This window comes from Abramis brama, assembly GCF_963993115.1.
Source record: "Abramis brama genome assembly, chromosome: 22".
In the NCBI taxonomy this organism is placed as follows: Eukaryota; Metazoa; Chordata; class Actinopteri; order Cypriniformes; family Leuciscidae; genus Abramis; species Abramis brama.
In genome coordinates, this window is record NC_139984.1 from 22729456 (window position 1) to 22750986 (window position 21531).

At 38.7% G+C, this 21531-nt stretch overlaps 1 protein-coding gene across 1 annotated transcript in view; it reads right to left on the reverse strand.

Annotated features, from left to right (window-relative positions):
• The window catches only part of camta1a (calmodulin binding transcription activator 1a), a 424467-nt gene that overhangs the window by 139402 nt on the left and 263534 nt on the right, over window positions 1-21531 (reverse strand). The window contains 1 exon segment of the mRNA XM_084099066.1: window positions 18322-18457. Coding sequence (XP_083955192.1) covers window positions 18322-18457 — 136 coding nt within the window.

A 21531-nucleotide genomic window follows, 5' to 3' on the forward strand; every position in this document is an offset into this window, starting at 1 on the left:
CAACTGTCTTTGGTATACTTTAATTGGCGTACTCCCAAACTGGAAAGTTTGAACTCCAAAAGTATGGCATCTTATAAAAATGATAATTATGAATTTACATTAGTAAAAATGTATAATCAAAAAAAAAATAAAAAATAGGACGGAATTGGGAATTGACAGGTTGGTGAAATGTGGGCGTTACTGTACATAATGGAATGGAGTCCGATCGAATGTGAATTTGCTAAGTCAATGCTAAAATCCATTTGGCTATTGGTTAACATTATCCAATAACCTGCATGACCTAATGGATGTCATGAGAAAAGAAAATCATTCACAATAAGATGATGAAAGTGTTAAGAAGTGGTGTTGATTTTGATTTGATGTTAAAGGCAGCATTACACGCCTACCGTACACTTCATTCCCTCAATATCTTTCTACCTACACCTTTTTCTATTGCTCTCAATGACACATGGTGTAAACTCCAGCTGTTGAATATCAGCAGCTCTTGAGTGAAACAGGTGATGAAATCATTTACAACACCATTATCGGACTAATTACACAGAGAAGAATGGAGGAGGAGAGGGAAGCTTTGGCAGCGGAAAACAGAAACGGTGACCGCACTGCTGGGCATCAATGTGTGTACAGTATAACAGCGACAGTGAAGGTTCTGCCATTGGGCATAATGTGGCACCGTATCTGTCAAACAAGCACACGGATATGCAGAGGAACTGCACTTGCTGAAGTCACCTCTAAACAAAACACAAGCCTCTCTTCTTTCACTGACTCTCTCTCTAGGACCGAAGAGTTTGTCTAAGTTTAGTGCTGTGCTGGGCCTATCTAACTCCCTAGACAATTACTGTGTGTATGTTCGCCCAGGGCAGTCAGAGGAGACACATTAGTGCTGGTCAGTATCCCAGCATGCTCAGCTCACCTGGGCAATGCCCCCATAGGCTTGGACTGTTGATAGTCTTCTCTCCTGGGCTAGTGCCAATCAGCAGCACATCCACTCACAAAAGCGCAATCAAAACAGAGAGAGAAACAGTTTGCGACAGACTTAGGTTATCTGTGTCTGTATGAATCAAACAAATGTGCTCCTCGGAAGAAAAAATAAATCAGACTTTCTATTTTTTTTCCACCCAAATCCCTAACCTACCCACCCACCATCCACCCACCATCTGTATGTCTATCTATCTAACAAAAATACAAAAAAAAATTATTTTGACCAACTTTCCTTTTCATTTTAGTTTAAAAATATCTTCTTTCATAAACGTAATGCATTTAGTTAACTTCATCACTTTCAAATACTTCTCTTACATGATGTGTATTCTAACCTAATTGGAGGGAAAACCCCTGCTGCACATAAAAACAAAACATAGACCTAGATCTAATAGTCAAACTGCATTGAATCTGCAGGCGCAAAAATATATTGGAAAGAAATACTTCAGGGAATTACATTTAAACCAGGAAATGCACTTTGTTGAACACATTTGAACAAATATACTTGGTTAGAAGTATTTCAGATATGGACTGATAGATATTTCTTTTCATAGCAAAGCTATCTTTTGTTAGAATATTTCAGTACCTTCCCTGACTCTTTAAGGCTGATTCACACTGCAGCAAAAATGGCTACAAACATCCTAAAGTTGGCTGCTAAATTTCAAATATTGGGAAGCACAATTATCATGCTCACACTGCTCCAACAAACATTTAAAGAAGGTGACTGAAGGGTTGTGGACAGAGACTATAAGGGGAGGAGATGGAGAACTTGCATATACAGTAACATAAATTAATGGAAGAAATGCTAATGCATAATACGGCATAGACCTGCCTAACAGTTAAAAGTGCTTATTGGCTTTTGATAGAGGCATCTCAATGCTCAATATGATGAGAGTGGGAATACAGAGAAACACTGCTTTTAATGTGAGTGAGACGAGTAAAATGGACATTTTGTGATGCTGTCAAGTTAAAAACAGTTCAATATCTCAAGACACCCTAGTTTTATTACATTTTATTGTGCTACGTCTATCTATTTTGAATGCAAGAATGTGTCCTGTGTGAATGACCTCTTCGACTTTTGATATGTGTATGAGAGGAGCAAATCACATTATCCAGTCAGTGTGTGTGTGTGTGTGTTGTATGGCAGAAGGTTCGGTGAGATGATCAGGGTTAAATTCTCAACCCTGTGGATGTGAAATCTTGGGATTAAGCTCCATTAAACACAGAGAGCCATGGAGCTTTATCTCAGGATTTCACTCGTACAGTCTGCTCAGTCACCATGCACACACACACACACACACACGCACACGCACACACACACACGAAAACCACCATGACACGTCCTTAACCTTTATCGACCAAATTATAAAAGAAAAAAGAGGAATAATGTGCCTTTCTTCTCTTTTCCCTGTCTCTTTTTCTTCTCCTTTACTCCCTCTCACTAAGAAGAGACTTTGGAGTCATTAAACTGTATAGCACGTGTCTTTTAAAGGCACCAGTGTCCAGAGCAGCATAGGCTCTGAGCGCTGTCATGACTCCTACAGATCACAGCCGCAACAGTCTCTGGGACTCCATTCCCTAGTGGTTCTCTCTGTGTTAATGGGAATTGACCAGTGTTGTGTCCCTGCTCTCCCCTCGGAGATGGCCCATTCTCCCCGACGGCTACGAACCAGCAAGCCCTTCACGCTCGCCAGCCTCTGGCTGCGGTACAAGGCTGATGAGGTCACAGAGCAAAGAGAGAAAAGAGGAAAAAACAGCTATAGAGGTTTCAGTGCTGTGGAATCCAGCCAAACAAAATCGAACGAAGAACAATCCTAATGCATGATAATTGACCTGAAAAGTGGAGAGAGATTTTGTATGCGTCCATGGCATAATGCATTGAATAAATCTTCTGCATTATGTGTTTGCTATATTAATTGAGAGTTTTAAAGGGGCCAAATCCAAAGACCAAGTCAAAATCCATTTTATCAGCTCATGCATCACACTTTTTTTTTTTTGTAAAAATGTTTTCCTTGAAACATTTTTTTATTTTTTTATAAATATTATTTGCACGTGCAGATTCATGCACCTATAAGAGTGGCTTAATTATCCAAATACTATTTTTGGGCTCACAGTACCTCAAAATACCAATGTCCCGTGCCACTTTTCAGAATCAGAAAAAGCTTTATTGCCAGGTATCAACCACTTCAACCTCTACATGAAAACATTTCAGATAACATCATAGAAAACCAATTTGCTATTTTAATATTTATTAATTTGTTGTATTAACGTTTTATCATGTTAACAACAATATATAGTTGTTAAACGATCACTAAACTTTTGGCTGCACTGGCTGTCTGCTCCTATGGCATGAAAACACTTGTCTCGTATGATAATTTTTTATTTATTTTTTGGAAATTCTCAATTAATAGGGGGAATAGTCTGCAAACACAAATATTGTTTTCTTTTTTCCATACTTATCAAGACTTGGAAATGACTAAACTCACATTACAATCTTTTCTTTACTGTATAGGAACCCTGGAAGCAGGTATAAAGGTAGAATTGTCTATAGCTTGGACTGTTTTTAAATAGTGTGCTATAGATGAGTAAGCTTATACCTGCTCTGGACTAAAAAGAGCCACTTTCCATCAAACATTTATAGACACATGACATGCACACAGGCAAGGGCAAACCTGCACGGAACTAATACACACAAGCATCTAACATACAAGACACACACTGATGTCTTGTGCACACACTCACACTGTGTGGGCCGGAGAGTGTCCTCGCTCTGCTGTGGGCTGTATTGATCTGTGCTGGGCTCTTTATTGAAGTCATGATTCATGCTGTTGCTGTCTCTCCTTCACTCCTCACAGCCACACTTCTCTCTCTCTCTCGCTGTCTCTCTCTCTTTCTCCTGACATCACCACCAAGCAGGTATATTTACTTGCTTTGTAACTTTATCCTTTGACCCCTAACTAAATGACTGGCTGATGGGTGTCTGGGTCAGTAAAACATGCTGGCTAATAGGGTTGTCACAATCCCAAAAATATTAGAAGCCAATACGATCAATTACACAATTATATTTAAATGATTGTAATATATATTAAAAAAATCAAATATATTTATATTAATGTAAAGATAAAAAAAATATTTCTCAATACAGTAAACATTTTTAGCTTCATCGTTTTAAAGAAATTATTCAAATAAACTAGCAGTAACAAAATAACGAAAAATAAACTAAATATAAGCAATAAAAAAATAAGACAAAGATTACATAAAGTAATTTAAATATTCAAAATTATTCAATAAAATAATTCAATAAAATTGTATACAAATTATTTAATTTATTCAGATTTTTTTTTTAATTACATTAAATATAAATTAAAACATCAGTCTTCACTACATAACATTAGACATATTACATTAATACTGATTTCATTCTGTAGGAGTTTTCTTAATATTAATGAGAGTTTGATTAATATTAAAACATAATACTGTCACGATTCATGTGCTGTATCTTGTGTTTTGTAAGGACTTTTATGTTGAAGTGTTTTCTTAGTTCCCATTGTTTCCGTGTTCACTTCCTGTGTTTGGGTTCTGTTTTGCGTTGTACATTTTTTGTCGCCAGAGTTACCCTCATTAGTTCCCATGACATCAAATCACCAACACCTGTCCCTCATCAGCCCCTTAACCTGTCTAGTTAAACCTCTGTGCGTTAGTTGTTGTTTGTCGGTCGTTGGCCCTGTATGTGTGTTCCTGACTTTGTGGATTATACACGTTCTTGGATTACCTGTGTTTATATTTTTTTAATAAACTTTTGTGCTTGCATTTGTATTCTCGCTCCCTCTCATGCGTAACAAATACACAGCAGCAGGTAATTTATGCTGCAAGTCCTCATGCATATGCCTGATGTTTTGATGGGCTGTGAGTGATAGTCAAATATCCCTGTTTACATTTACTGAAACAATCAACTGTGCTAAGCCTACATTAATACCTCACCAAGACTTCAAGTTACTTCAGCCATTTTTTATATTGGCCAACAAGAAATCAGCAGCCCCAGTGCCTGAAGCTTATTAAGAATGAGAGAAGACACAAAGCCTTGTTCTCACTCTATAGATAGAGTCTGATTTATATAGTGCTGTGGGACTGATGAATCACAGCCCGTCTGCTATTCAACACGGCGAGACGTATACAACACGCACCCACACATGCACTATTGAGAAGAGAAAATCGCTTGAAACAATCTCACAAGCTGAAACGCTTTCAAAAGCCATTTAATGTTATAGTCGAGTGTTGATATTGCATTATGGGGAAGTGTTATGCTTTCTGTATTTGATAATGCTTTTGTTGATGATTCTGTGCCCAGCGTCATCGAGAAAAAGCTCTGTATTGCTGACTAATGCCCTTCAGTGCAGTGAGACATATAAAGCCCCCTGAGTGAGCGTTCCATCTCCAACCAGCAGAAATTAATTGACTGAAAAAAATTTGCTGTTTAAGGTTGCAGCGGGTTACATGAGGCAGAGTAGCAATTGTTCACTGTTTGCCTGAGGCTATATAGCGTTTATTCTGCCTCCCTCTCTCTCACTCTGTCCGCTATGCGTGATATTCCTCCTTGATTCTTTTCTCCTTCTCTCTGCCACCCCTCTTCTCCTGTCCACTTTTCAGAGGCATTTCCAATAGATCCATCTTACTCCTACAGGGGATTCCTTAATCCCAAATCCTTGAAGAAAGAGAGTGGATTTGGCATGACCGCTGTGGTGTGTGCCGTGTGCATGTGTGAGTGACTGTGTGCGTTTCCTCAAGTACGTGCTGCAAGTGAGGGGTTCGTACCGTGGGCCTCAGTGTTGAGGCAAACAGATTCAGCGCTGTACAGAAGAGATCCTTAAGTGTTTCAGCTCACTCAGTGTGAGGATCATTGTGCTGAAGATTGAACTGTAATCTGAATATTCTAAGAAATGCTTCTTGTGTTATATTTTCCACCTCAAAAGCTGTATTTGCTATGTTAAAGACAGCATGAAATCAAAATGCAGCAGAGATAAATAAATAAAAGGCCCTGGTCTTGTGGGTCTGGTCAACGATTCATCAGAAGACATTTTTATATAATTTTTTTTTTTTCTACTGAAAAACAACTGAAAAATTAACAATTTCAGAATACCTTATTATTAGGTTTGCTGTACAAGTTTGTAAAACCTGATGATCACATTTTCCGCCATGATTTGAGGATGATCTAGAGAATTTTGAGAAAAATGGTAAATGGATGGTAAATGGACTGCATTTATATAGCGCTTTCACAGACCTATGGCCACCAGTGCTTTACATAGCCTCACATTCACCCAATCACTCACTCATTCATACACCAACGGCGGTGTCAGCCATGCAAGGCGCCATCCAGCTCGTAGGGAGCAGCTGGGGTTAGGTGTCTTGCTCATGGACACCTCGACACTTGGTCAGGTGGAACCGGGGATTGAACCACCAACCTTTCGGTTTGTAGACAACCTACATGAACCACTGAGCCACTGCCGCCCCAATATCCTAAATATCCCAATATCCCAAAATCCTGAAACTTTGTTTATTTCCAGATTTTCAGCATGGTTTCAGACTTTTGGTCTCACTGAAGCGGTTAAATGCATTGTGTGAATGCAGTTTCATGTTGTCTTTAATGCTGATTAAGGATTAATTGGAGGCAGGCCAACATCATGTCTCTTAAAGGGGTCATAACAACCCCCCGTGAAAATCGTGGCCAAAATCTTAACTGAGATGTACTGTATCACATACAGCCTGAAATAAATGACAGTTGACAAAATATTGGCCATTGTTAACGCATGATGCCTAATGCAAATGAATAGAACCTTATTGTAAAGTTACCAACAGATTTACAGAAATATCAATAGTTCTTATTTACTGTAAAATCTATAAGACTCATTAGTATAGCTTCTAAACCACTAAAAGAAAATAATGAAATGATTAATAAAACAAGAACAAACAACAGTGAAAAACAGCCACACAGATCAATTTGTGAAAAGGAAGGAGCGAGAGAGACCCAGGGAATGGCAGGACTAAATGGGAAGAGTGCTTAACTGTTTCCCCTGTTGCCCGGAGCAAAAGGCTTTAACCTGTTTTTTTTTTTCTGTTAAACTCCTCTTAAGCAGTCCTTTCATGTTAAATATCAACTCCCTCCATATCAGCGGTAAAATAAGCAGCTCTGTGGATGTTATATTGCTCTATATAAACACTTTAGCATTCCCTTTGAACTCCTCTCGCTGCTCATTACGCTGCCTTTGAAGACGGGATGTTGGAACATTGCTACATTTTGATTTTACAGTTATTAAGCATACATAGCAGCAAATTCCAACTTGTACACCACGTGTCAATAATGCATGACTTAGTGGTCAGCTCGCAGAAGTAAACATCTTTTGGTGCGTACCGCACACAGAGACCTTGACGGAGCAGGTACGGGAGAACTATCACACTGAACTATCGATTCGGGGAGATTTCTGCAGACCTTGCAGAAAACATGAGCACACACGCAATCATAAACACGCAGTTATAACGTCACCCAGGGTTAACGTCAAACAGTAATGATGTCACAGAGAGACTCTAGCGCCGCCTGCCTCCTTTTTCACCAATCCCACAGCAGACACTCACAAAAGTCAGACCGGGGCACTGAAAGACAGTTTAACACTGATCTAAGAGCGAATGAATGAACATAGCCATGACAAACAGAGGTTGACAGCCAGTTCTATGAACATCCTTCTGAAGAGAAGCCTCCTGGGAACTCCCTCCGCTGATCTGACAACTCGATACATCTCTCACCTCTTTTTCTCAGTGCAATTATGCTGCGGCTTACTTTTACATTACACATATCACTCTGAAACTGGAGCATCTGTCGACTACAAAGTGAAGCTAATCCTCTCTTTTCTTAGACGAAGGGGTGGAAAGTGAGTCTGTTACAGTGTCCAGGCCCTGACGTAGGTAATTAAAAAGGAATTTCAGATGACCTAAGAGGAAAAAAAAAAGAAATCTTTATGAAAGCGCTCGCTAGTCAGTTTAAAGCTGCATGCTTAGTGTCGTCGCTTTGAACTCGCTCGGCTCTGACTTGTGTGCTGAATGCTGAAATTCCATCATCAGCCGAGTTGACAAATGAGCTGTGAGCTCTACGCTCCCAGAGAAGAGACTCAAGCGCTGCGCACAGAATCATACATCAAAACAAAGACATCTCTCCTTCATTATGCTCTCTCTACACTGGCGCACAGGTATTAGTGCTGAAGGTGTTATAGCCCATAAAAACAATCAGTGATCTCTGTCTTTTTTTTTTATAGAGGAGTGAAGGCAAGGGAGGTGAGGTCACAGCAGAGCTAATAATTAGAGGCAGAACAAGGGACGTGGTGTTGATGGTGAAGAGCAGTGTGTTCCTCAGCCTGTAGCCTTGTCTCTGGCTTTACCTTGAAGTAATGTCTCTTTCTCTTCCAGTGGCTTTGAAAAGCAAACCTTGAATGTCTTTTGCACAGCTCCACCGATCGGCCCACAAATTGTATTTCAAAAAGCTCACGCAATCAGTGGCATTCATAAGACCACTCAATTTTACAAGTCATCTCACTAAAAGCCTGTATGTTCGACATGAAACATTTATTTATGTTGGTAACACATCACTTGAAGCTTGTTTATGTAATGTATTATAAATTATAATGCATTAAGAATTAGATCAAATACATTATAACACTTACTATTCATAGTTATACTGGAAATACCCAATTTAATGTAATATTTTAATGCATTACACTCTTTAAAGGTATATCCATGAATATGTAAGCATTATAATGCATTATAGCCTGTCTAAAGGTGAAGTGTGTAATTTCATTAGCATCACAAGAATTGAGCTTAACAAAAAAGACTTTTTAAAAGGGTTACGCATCATTCAAAACTGAATTGAAATGCCCTTTAAATGGGAATGGTTTTGAATGGCGCACAACTCTTTTAAAAAATGTATTTTTTTTAAAATGCTTACATATTCATGGTTATACCAGTGTAATGCATTACAACATAACATATTAACTTGGGTCTTTCCAGTTTAACTATGAATAGGTAAGTATTATAATGTATATATAACAATATATAAAAGAGAGTAGAATTAAAATGAACTAAAATGTGTTGATTACACTTCCTTTAATTCCAATTCAGCTTCCTGTTGGGTGGGGACAGTTCATATTCCAAATGAAATGAAAGGGACACTGCCAATCTTAAATTACTGGGAAATGAAATTACAGAAATGTGTAGAAAATTCAAATCATCTTGTTCTATCATAACATGTCAAACTTCCCCATCCACCTTCATAGAGGAGGCCCTCAAATCCCGCTGTCAGTTTGAGAGGGTCAGAGCGATGATAAGATTATTAGCTGTGCATTCTGAAAACTAATTACACAGGGTTTAAAAGACATGACTGGGTGAGTTACTGCACTGACTAGCATTTCCATCCAGCCTTTGAATTAGCTATAGGAAGTCTGGCTCATGCCAGGTTTATAAAAACAGATCAAAGGCATAAGATGGATGGAGGGACAAACCACTTTGTGAATTAGTTGTACAGTACTCTTGTGAAATGTGTTATTGGAAGACTAGTATTGATCTTCATTCCACCGTCATAGTGGCACAGTGATGCTTCATTCTAAGCGAGAAACAATCGAATATTTTTTCTATTTTGCACTTCCTTTTCTGCTGTCTTTGCTTTTTGAGCATTCTTCTTATTGACAACACTTGAGGAGACAGCAAGTCATCATGGGAAAACAGTCTTTCTGCACCTTCAGAGCTAAATCTTCAACAAATCTCTCGCTCTCGCAAGAGTTTGGAGCTGCAAAACCATGGCAACGGCACACTCAGAAACATCATAACCGGATTCGGCGTCTGCCTTCCACACATATGATATACAGAGATTGCAGGAGTGAGCAGTCACAGAAAGAAATACAGCAGACACACAGAACAAACGGAGAGAGAAGGAAGGGTATAGAGACAGAGAGGCAAATCGATTAGCTCTCTATGCATCCCGGACAGCTATTGGAGAATTGGGCAACCTGAAACTTTCCTTTTGTACTTCCATCAGTTTATACATATCTGCTAATTTCACACAAGAGCTGGAAGCAGCGGTTTGTTGAGAGAGAGTCTGTTATGTCACTTCCTCCCCCTTGTCTCACATCTGGCTTTGCAAGCTGTTGCTATCGGCGACTGCATCTGTACGTGGACACACCCTGCTCACAACAGCATGTGGCGTATCGCAAAATAATAGCCATTTTCTAAACAATTACAGACAAACGTCCCCCTGGAGAAAGGAGATGCTGATAATTGGAACTGAGAGCGGCCTCCGTTAACACAAATAAACACGGCCGCGTATCGCTGATCCTGCAAAGTAGCTGTTGCTTTCAATCTGGACACAGACTGGTGATAGCGTTGACATACTGCAACCTTCCCCGCCGCTGTCCGCCAAGAAGGTGCCCACTTGATTATGGCATTACAAAAGGCGGTTTTGACATTTGTCTTCATTATTATCAATGGAGAGAGGTGATTGAGCTACAGGCACGCTCCATTAGCCTTGCTCATCGCGTACTTGCACGGCTGATATCACGCATTAGATGGAGTCAACATGAAATAACGTGTTGGGACCGACGGGGTCTGGATGGTGCACTGGGGTAGTGCTGCTCTCTCGGCCAGTGGAGGTTAAGAGAGCTGGAGCTGCATCTAAATAAGAAAGCTTATTTCAATCTGTATAATTACCACTGGGTAATGAAAAACTCGCCCACCCTGCCACCTTCACTTAAGAGAAATCAATACGTGTTTGGGAGTTTATTAGAATGCCAGAATCATGAGTTGGGTCTTGGGGAGGGCAATATGTGTATCAGCATTGCTGAATTAACAGCTAATCAGGAAAGGGGAGGCGCTCAATTCCTCCACTCTTGGTGGCACAGATGCTGCTAGGGGCAATCTTACGGCTCTCAAAACACAAATTATTTAAGTCGACAAACAAATATTTATGGTATGGCCAGGAATTGCTATTGACAATGATGTTTACTGGCTACAATCTTTCACACACACACACACACACACACACACACACACACACACACACACACACACACACACACATTGCATAAACTTCTATTGATTATACATCAGGTTAATGATATTTTCTATCACCTAACCAAAACCCATACCCAACCCCTAACTACACCTAACACAACCCTCACAGAAACGTGCAAAACACTAGATTTTAGAAATAAAAACATGTTTTAGCTGAATTAAAATGTTCTCAGTAGTCAGTTCAGTTGTCATAATATTTCACTATATAAATGAGGACATTCGGCCCTCGCAAGTATAGCCAAACCTGTACACACACGTGTATGTTGAGTTTCCATGTTTTATGGGGACATTCCATAGACATAATAGGCAGAATGATTTTTATATTGTACAAACTATATATTCTATCCCCTTACCCTAAACCTACCCCTAAACATAATCACAGAAGACTTTCAGCATTTTTACATTTTCAAAAAAACATCACTAAGTGTGATTTATAAGCTGTTTTCCTCACGAGGACTGAACAATGTTAATGATGTTCAGTGATCAATCGTTCGGGAGGTGTGTGTGTGGTCCTGGGAAAAATGTTCCCACAAGGATGACAATACCAGAAATCTTTGATCTTGTGGGTACATTTTTACAAGGACCACAAGGAACACGAAAACACACACACACACACACACCTACACCTCCCGAATGATTGATCACTGAACAGCGTTAATCTTGTCAAAATGACTGACAGGAATGGTAGTTAAAAGATTTTTTGATTTCGTAAAAATGAGAAAAAAGCATTATAACAATAACTAAAACCGACTAAAATACAAAATAAAAACACTGTAAAAAAGTCAATTTTTTAAGTACAATCAACTTTGAAGTCATTTCAACTTAAACTACATTAAAAAATGAGTCGAATCTTGTAGAACTTTATTTTAAATTATTTTGATGAGTTAAAGCAATGTAAAAACATGTCATAACGTATTAATCACACACACACACACACACACACACACACACATATCCATATATATATATATATGAAGAGTTCAGATGCAAAAGCCTCTAAGTGCCATCTGAAATTTTCTTCTAGAATGATCATTTTTATCAAGCTCATATATTTAAGTTTAGTAATTTCACTTAAATGGCAATGAAAATTACCTATGAATTGTCATTTAAGTGAAATTACTGAACTTAAATATACGAGCTTGATAAAAATGATCATTCTAGAAGAAAATTTTGCATCTGAATTTTGCTTTTGCATCTGAACTCTTCATATATATATATATATATATTTTTTTTTTTTTTTTTTTACAGTGAACCTTTAAAAATTAATACTAAACTGCCCAGTCCCAACTAAAATCTGTTTTAGTGTTTTATAATGAGAAATTACCTAACTGAACCATAATTCCCCTCTGAATTCTTCATTACAAAGCCCTGTTGGGAGGAACTATAACTGAATGTGTCTTAAAAAATTTAAAGCAAGGACAGTTGCAGAAGAGCATCCAGACACAAATTTAAATCCTACACTCTTTTTTTTTTCTAAATAAAACATTTGCATGGCTAATCAATATCAATCAATAATGCAACTAATCAATGTGTGACTATAATTAAAATACTCTGCAGGTACTGCACTGTTGTTCCTGCTCTAACTTTCTACCTAGTGAATATATTTTAAGTTAATTAACACCTAATTTATTTAGGGCTAAGGTAAAATATGCTGATATACTGAGACTGAATTCTTTACCAGATATTGTCTTCCTTTCATCAGATCCTTGGTTATTGAAGTGCAGTAATCTCTGAGACTTTCTGAGGGCAAACAAGGCCACAGAACATTAGAAAAGAACCGATTTTACACAGGACGGAAACTGAAAGCTAAGCCAATAATTAATGGATGTCCAGCTTTAAAGCCTTGATTCTACTTTGTACTTGCCCTTATGCAAACTTACAGATCCTGCACCACATCCACAGTTTTTGATATCATATACTATTTTTAAAAGAGATCAACGTAACCACTGAAGTGTTTTCTTTTTTAATTGTTTACCAAAAAACTTTAAAACTAATTGACTAAAGTTTACCTTGAAATTATTAAATTGCTTAAAGTAAAGTAAGTACAACACGAGGTCCAGAAAATAAGAACTGGTCACACAAAGAGAGAAAGAGAGAGCAGATTAAGAGGTAGAAATAGATTGATCCTCTGTTGATCAAGGGCCTCAACTCTGATTTAAAAAAAAAAAAAATCTTGTGCTTAAAAAATGTATAATTAATGACTGCCAAGCTAAGATAACCCCCTTACGTCTTTACAAGTCGTCTAATATTTTGTCTTAAGGGCCCAATATACTTCAAGCGAAACTGAAGAACAAACTGCTGTGACTTCATTTCGAACAAAATCAGGCCAAAACGAACTTCGTTTGGAGTTCGTTTTGGGTGTTCGAAACAGCTTTCCGGAAAAGTTTGTTACAGTTGGTAAACACCTTTGTACTACAATTGGTCCGTGGCGATTATGACTATAATATAATATAATATATTATAATATATAATATATAGGTGTGCGCAGGAGCTCCGCCTTCTTTCACGTGGATATTTTTCCCGGTTAATTTCTCCTGTTCAGTCCGTCTGTGAGTGAAAACATCAACACACAAAAGAGCTGCTTTATAGTAGAAAATTAAGTTTTACTTCTGATGAAATGAGACACTGAGACTGTTTCCCATGTTTAATATGGTAAAGCTGCTTGATATAAAGTGCCGAATTGCAGAGCTCATGCAAACATATCCACGTTGCTATGATCAGATGCTTTTTTATGCTTTATTTAAAAAATTGCTTGCTGTTTTCTCAATTTAGTTGTGTATTTATTTTGTTATTGAGACAAAAGCGCGCAGCACATATTTACATATTCATCTAAACGCCGCTCTCAGCAGTGTGGACGGCGTCGGATGTTCACTAACAGTATACTGCTGGTCACACTTAGTTTTAACCCTAAACGAAGAACGAAAAAGAACTTCGCCGTGAGTATATCAGGGCCTTTAAGCCCTTGATTTAAATTAAATTAAATATAAAATACTAGGGAGTTTTCCACTTTTAAGGCACTATTTTATTTTCCTGATTATTTCTCAATTGTCTGTAAAGCTGCTTTGGAACTGTGCATTGTAAAGTGCACAAAAACTGAACTGAACAGAATTATTACTCTCAAGTCAGCTAGTACAGCACAGACACAAAGAGTTGAGATCAGCTACCTGTGTGTCACATTTAACTTTTCAGCTTTTCAGCACTTTTCCTGCAACATTATTCATCAGATTCGTCCCTTGAATTGATGGTGCTAAAAAGCCATGTAATAGAAAGACAAAACAGCTATCCTTGAAAGCTGTTAGGTAGCCAGGAATTATTAGGAATATAGATGAGTCTGCTATGCGCTGGGATCACGGCTGGTTGACTTCCTGATTAGGCCTTTGCATCCGAGGGTCAGAAGAGGGAGACGTCAACTACATCCAGGAAAGAAACTAGATAACCAGTAATGGACATGCCTTTTTCAGGTGGCCCTGTTGCATTGTGGGAACGAGTAAGAAGAGGAAGAGGGGATGCTCATCTATCTCACCGTCTACACTCTCACCTGAAGTGATGGGGAGACGTCAGGAAGCCAGGCTGCTATTTCACGCCCTGTTAAGTACTAATGCTGTAACACACGTCTTGCTCCAATTTTAGGGAACAAGGAGTTTTACTGTGGACTCAAGGTTCATCTGTTCTATGGAGAGAGAGAGAGAGAGAGAGAGAGAGAGAGAGAGAGAGAGCAACGGAGGCTGGGTAGCCACCATAGTCGCCACTTCAAGGAGTATTCATGTATTGTAACCAGGAGACAGCCCTTGTTTCAAACACATACAGACCACACAATATGACACCTATCACACACCCCTCCTTGAGAAAAAGCCCTCAGTGAAACGGTTCTGAAGGTGAAGGTCATGTCATTTATTTGTGTTTGCAGTAAACAGGTCTGAGGCAGACTGATAGGGCAAAGTTATTATCCCGAAGAGCACAGCTCTGATTGATCGCACCAGTCTGGGGTGCGCTGGGAGGACGTACTGAGTGGCCGCTCCCCTATTATACTGTTGCTCATAGCAGGAGGAGAAAAACACAGAACCGTCGGAGTCCACTCGCTGCTGGAGTCATCTGATCAGCATGCCTCATTATGCTTCACCTATGGAGAGACAGTCATTTGACTGTAGGCTCTTAATAGACAGAGGGGATTTCTTAAAGGGATAGTCCACTCAAAAATAGCTAAAATATACATTAAAAAAACTAACAATAATTATCAACGTAATTATTTCTTCAATTACGTAGATACAAATATTTTTTTTTTTTGTATTTTACTGAGAATTTTTATTTTATTTTATCTGCTGCCCAATGTTGTCCTTCAAACAAGGTGCAAATTGAAGGCTATGAAATAAATACAGAATCTATGCCATTAGGGGGCAGTCATGACCTAATGGACCTAATGGTTAGAGAGTCAGACTGGTAAGTCGAAGGTTGCGGTTCGATTCTCAATACCGGCAGAAATGACTGAGGTGCCCTTGAGCAAGGCACCTAAACCCCAATTGCTCCCCAGGCTCCACAGCAAAATGACTGTCCACTGCTGAACAGTTTGCAGTATGTGTGTGTGTTCACTACTCACTGCTCCTAATGTGTGTGCACTAACTTGGATGGTAAATGCAGAGCATGAGTATGGGTTACTACACTTGGCCTTCACATGTCACTTTCACTTTCAAAGTTTGGGGTTGGTAAGTTTTTTGTGTTTTTAAAAGGAATCTCTTATCCTCAGTAAGACTTAATTTATTTGATTAAAAAACAATCAAATCTTTTTTTTCTATTTTGATATATTTTAAAATTTTATTTAAAAAAAGTTGTGCTGCTTAATATTTTTTATTAAGAAAAAAACTTGAAATGTTTATCAGAATGTCCAACCGTTTTTTATGCATTCATTTAAAGCGAATGGTGACCAGAGAAAACTGTGGTCACATTTTACTGCAGGAAAAAGTACAACTTGGATGTTCTTTTAAACATCTCTTTCTGCCGTATCCCTTTAAGCCTGCTTTGAGCTAGGAAATGTTTGCACTGGGCACTCTTTTTTTCTCTGCTTGCCAGACATGCAATTTTCTGCTGAGTCCACCATAGTACCCAAAGCCTTCTTGCTATCCTTCTGAAATTAGCCCACTGTAAGCCACAGCCATTTACACAAGAAAAAACATATGGAGGCATGTTAGAGAATAAGCCTGCCAGATGCAAGCAGGCGTTCCTGGCTGAGAGATATAAAGGAAGAGGGGACAGGGAGAAAGGGAGAGAGAGAGTGGGGTTTGTTTGAGTGTTTCTACAGCTCAGTGGGTGAGTTCAACTCTGAGTTACCTCAGCTAAAATGAGCTCTTTTAGCAATAGTCAGTGTGTGTGAGGGTCAGAGGACACTTCAGACATGACAGGGATCCTTGCAGCTTTTCCTACAAAGATCCTTGCAGCTTTTCTTACATATATCTGAACTTAACAAGACTTTGCTGGCTGATGCGTTGAGAAACTTTTACCTCTGCAAATGTCCTTTAAGGAACAGTTCACTCAAAAATGAAGATTCTGTCATCATTTACTGACTGACTTTCTTTCTTCTGTTGGACACAAAAGGAGATTTGCAAAATCATTCAAGCCAAAAACAACGGCTACACTGTAAAAAATTTCTAACCCTCCCAAATCAAAAATTTCAAGTGACCAATAACATCTAAATTTTTCAATTGGCCCAAGTGAAATTCTTGTTGCAATAGTCTGTTAACATTGGCTCAATGAGAAATAATACGTCAGACTAATTGAAAAATTTAGATGTTATCGGTCACTTGAAATTTTTTTTTTCACAGTGTAGGAGCTGTCAAGCTCCAAAAAGCACAAAAAAGTACCACAAAAGAACAACAAAAATAGTCTGTTTGACACAGTCATTAAATAGGTTTGTGTGAGGAATATATCAAAAGTCATTAGACAAATGATCTCAAATAATGCCAAATTTCATTGATTGTTACATGTGTTGTACTGTACAGTACATGTGTGTGAATATGCAAAATTGTGAATGAGAATTGAACATTTTCAGTGAATTAGAAAAAATAAGTAAAAAAAAAAATGTTGGATTTACTATTTTCACTCAGAAATTTCAAATAAATTTGACCAATAATTACAAAGAAATAGAAAGTACCACAATGAATTAAACATTTTGAAGTAGAACATTTTAAAACATACAATTTTTTTTTTTTTTTTTTTACAGTGTACAACTAAAATGTTGGCCTTTTCCTAACATATGACTCCAAAATACATGCAATATTAAGCATGAGGTATATAGACTACTTTTATGATGACGTTCTGCAATTTTTAGAGCTTGAAAGTTACCATAACTGTATGGAAAAGAAAAGCGCAATCATTCTGTTAAACATCTAGTTTAAAGCTAAATCCTACTGGTTTGGACAACATGAGTGAAAATTATTTTTTGGAACTATACCTAAGAGGTAAAGCTGGTGAATTTAATGGATAATCTGTAGAAACTCAAAACTTCCTCTGAAACATCTGCTGTGAGAAAACACACTGCCAAAAAATGATTGGCAACGATTTGGTTGTTAAGTGAGGTCTGTTCACTGTCTAATGAGAGCTCCATGAAGAGAGAGCAAGCAGAGAATAATGCACATCTTGGCAAGTGTATCAAATATTCTGTGTGTGTGTTTTGTCATCTATATGACTGTATAATATGAGCTTGGGCTTGGATATGCAAAACAACATCACATGACCTCAGCATACTCAACTATCCAGGGGACACCATACAAAATGATAGATATTCAGTTCAAACCCCAAAAAACTAAAGAGTAAAACTCTGGATCCAGCACCCACGCTGTTTGGTGCATGTGTATATGTGTGTATGAGTAGAGATAAATCAAAGAGCACTCTCACACACACAGCGGGGCCGTGCCAGGGCGCGGAAAAGCAGAAAAGGGCCCTGCAGTCTACCTGTGATGGCAGTGGCTCCCAGCATGGGGGAAGATTAATGCCGGCACTCTGGAGCAGAGCAAACATCCTGAGCTTAATAAGGTACAAACAATTGCTTCCATTTTGTTTGCTATCAAGGGAAAACTAAACTCGGGCTGCTGAGGTGTATTTTTTCTTTCTCACATGTGGACTAGAAAAGATGGAGCCGAATTGGAGCTCATGTCCAAGCGATAGGGCTTCTTTTCTAAAGTGCGCCCATTATTTGCACCTGAACGATTTCAAAGCGAGTCGATGTGTTACGGTGCGGACGAACGGCCTCACCTCCACTCCCTGTACTTTGAGCTTCATGTGATCCTCCCGCGTGGTCTTCCCATCTTTCCTTTTTTTCCAGCAGTAGCCGTCCTTTCTGTACTTCACCTTCTTCCTATTGTAGAGGATCATCGACCCATTCTGTGGCCTAGATCCAGAAATGAGGAAAAAGGAAAGAGAAGGGGTGGATGGATGAAAGAAAGAAAGGAGATGGGGTTGGGTGGGGTGAGAGAGGAGAGGAAGAGAAATTTTAGTGCTGAGGGACGTTTTCGTCAGAAGTACAAAGAAGGCTGATTCAAGGAAGAGAGAGAAGCAGCAGTGCACCAGTGACTAATGCCACACAGACTTGTATACAGGTGTTCATGGCCATGCAGAGTTAAAAAATGGCCTTGATGTTACCATGAAATGCTATTTGAAACCCATATTACCCCTGTAATGTAACTTACAGTTCTGCTTCATATATATACATAATCCTTGCAGAATCTGCAATATGTTTAGCACTTTTTAAACAACAGAAAGCATATAGTATATGCTTTTTAAAATATACTTAATGAGTTGCTATTTCCCTACAGTTCAAAAGTATGGAGTCAGTAAGGAATTAATACTTTTATTCAGAAAGTAAAGACAATGTTACAAAAGATTTATATTTCAAATAAACGCTGTTCTTTTGATCTTTCATCAAAGAATCCTGATCTAAATCGATCTATATTATACAAAAAAATACATAAAAAATTATAAATAGTGATATGGCTGTTTGTTAGCATTAACCTGAATTTTCTTAATACATGTTCCTGAACTTATTGTGCACAATTATTAACTATGAGTTACAACAATAAGCTGGTCGGCATGGTAATCTGCACAGCCTTTGTCGGTCAAAACTGGAAACTCACTATTGCATTTTGTTAAAAGACACACATTTTTTTCTATACAAATATAACATATACTAATGAGCTGTTCACTTGAAGACCAGGAAAGAGTATTAAGATTGTGCTGGTTATGTTAACCAATAGCCAAACAGCTATTCAGCATTTTTTATTCCCCTGTTGTAGGTTACGTAGCCAAACTGTGTTGAAATTTTCTACTCATGTCAGCTTTAAACGTAGGCTACTAAAACTTGGCTTTGTTTGTTTGTTGAGAGAGAGAAAGCCATATATTTCATATAGGCCTACGACCAGCAGCGCCTTGCTGATGCAAATAAGCAGTGAAGCGCATCCTGTGGGGAAAACATGTGCAAGAACATCCTCAACTTTCCATTCATAATTCATTCTCATTTTACCATCCCACTGCCCTTTGTGGTTGATGATGATATGGTGAACGTATCCGAAGAGCTCCCAGCTCGCTTCTCTTTACGACAGTACACATGTTTTCCAACAACTAAAAACTGCAGAGCGAGGAGGCATCGCAAGAACACACATTATACTCGGCCGTGTGTTCGCACACACATACGGCATCTGTGAGGGCATGCACGCTCAGTAAAAAGCTACAGGCGCACGCATTAAGGTGCATCTATGGCTGGCAGAGTCTGGCTAGGTCCCAGGAGGCTGCAGTTTTGTTGCATGCGAGTTGGGAGTGTGGGAGTTCAGGCGCTTCAGCAAAGTCTCAGCCATGAAACCAGCTGCTGTTAGCGTCTGTTAGCCAGCCATCACTTTACCCCAGCATGGCAGAAAACATATTATATATTCTCTCTCTCTCTCTCACACACACACACACACACACACACACACACACACACACACACACACACACACACACACACACCCCCAACCAAGCAGCCCTGCCTCTTTGGAAACGGCAAATCATTGTCTGCCTGCATTGTCTTGTTTATTTTATCATTTCTTTCTGGCGCAGATTTATTTATAATCCTGCATACATCAGTTTGCAGCTCAGCTCATGGGGCGTCTTGTTTATCTTGCAATTGCTCATCAATCATTTCCGGGGACGAGTCTCAGGGGCTGATGGGGCCCCTCTTTCCCTGCACTGTGGCCCCTGACAGCACCTTTTAATTAGAGATGTCAGTCAAAATCTGTCATGCACAATCCTCTCTCGTTCTCCCTCAACCGATTTGTCAAGTGCCATAGGTAGTTGCTACGTCTGTTTGCCCATCTCACTTTCATTCCCCTTTTTCTAAAACCACAATTTGTCATGTTCTGACCTTAACACTAATTAATTCTGCTTCTAATCCCATCTCCTATCTCTCTCTCTTTGTTTCCCATTCTATCATGTCATCTTCTTCCTGATGCTGCTTTCATTCAACTCGCTGGGCTCTTCTGTGTGAATGTCATTCTGAAAGACTTCCTGCTGCACCGCATTCATTCTCTCTCTCTCTCGGTTTCTTGGTGAGCTTGGGACCATGTCGGCGCTGTTTAAGTCATTAATCTGCTCACTGTGATGCCTGCTGTGGGATGAGCCTGATATACAAGGATAGGAAGTGGAATGGAAGACACTGGAGGTAAGAGTTTGCACATTGAGTTAAAAAGACCTAATCAGATTTCACTCTAAAGACAAAAAAACAAAACACACACACACACACACACACACACACACACAATATCATATAGCAAAGATATATTTTGTCTACTTCTTTACAAGAAAGGGGGTCTGTTCACAGGATGTGCCCTTTCATTCTGTTTGCATTTATTTTATGTGCACATGGCTGGTTAGCATGACTGTGTATGTAGCCCCTCCTGTAACTATATCACCCGGTATCATCTATTCTGAATAAACAATATAAACATGAAAAGTTATAAATTCCGCAGACTCCTTTTTAATTTTTTTATGTTTACTGCTTGGACGTAATGGTATATATTTTTGTAATGTAGATCTATTTATGTTTTTGTTAATCCTGTAGAATCTGAATTAGTGTTATTGTTCATTTGTGTGTAGAATTAGGTTTGTGCTTTATTTTTGATTATTTGCTGATAATTTTGCTTGTTTTGTAAGGCTGAGGAAGGTAGATTTAACCAAAATGTTGCTAATAAAATTTTGTAACGATGCAAGTTTGAGAAGTTTGTGAGAATTATACTTTTTATTTTGGAGTTTATATTGGACTTTTCATATAACGCACCTACAAATGATTTCAGTGTGCAAAGGAACATGAATCAAGTTGAAGTGATATTTCAAACGTTGTATTCCGGGACGTCATATGCCCGTCGAGCAACTGGCACTGAGTTGAATGGGAATGCTACAACATTTGCTATGCATTTTCACACATTAATATCAGAA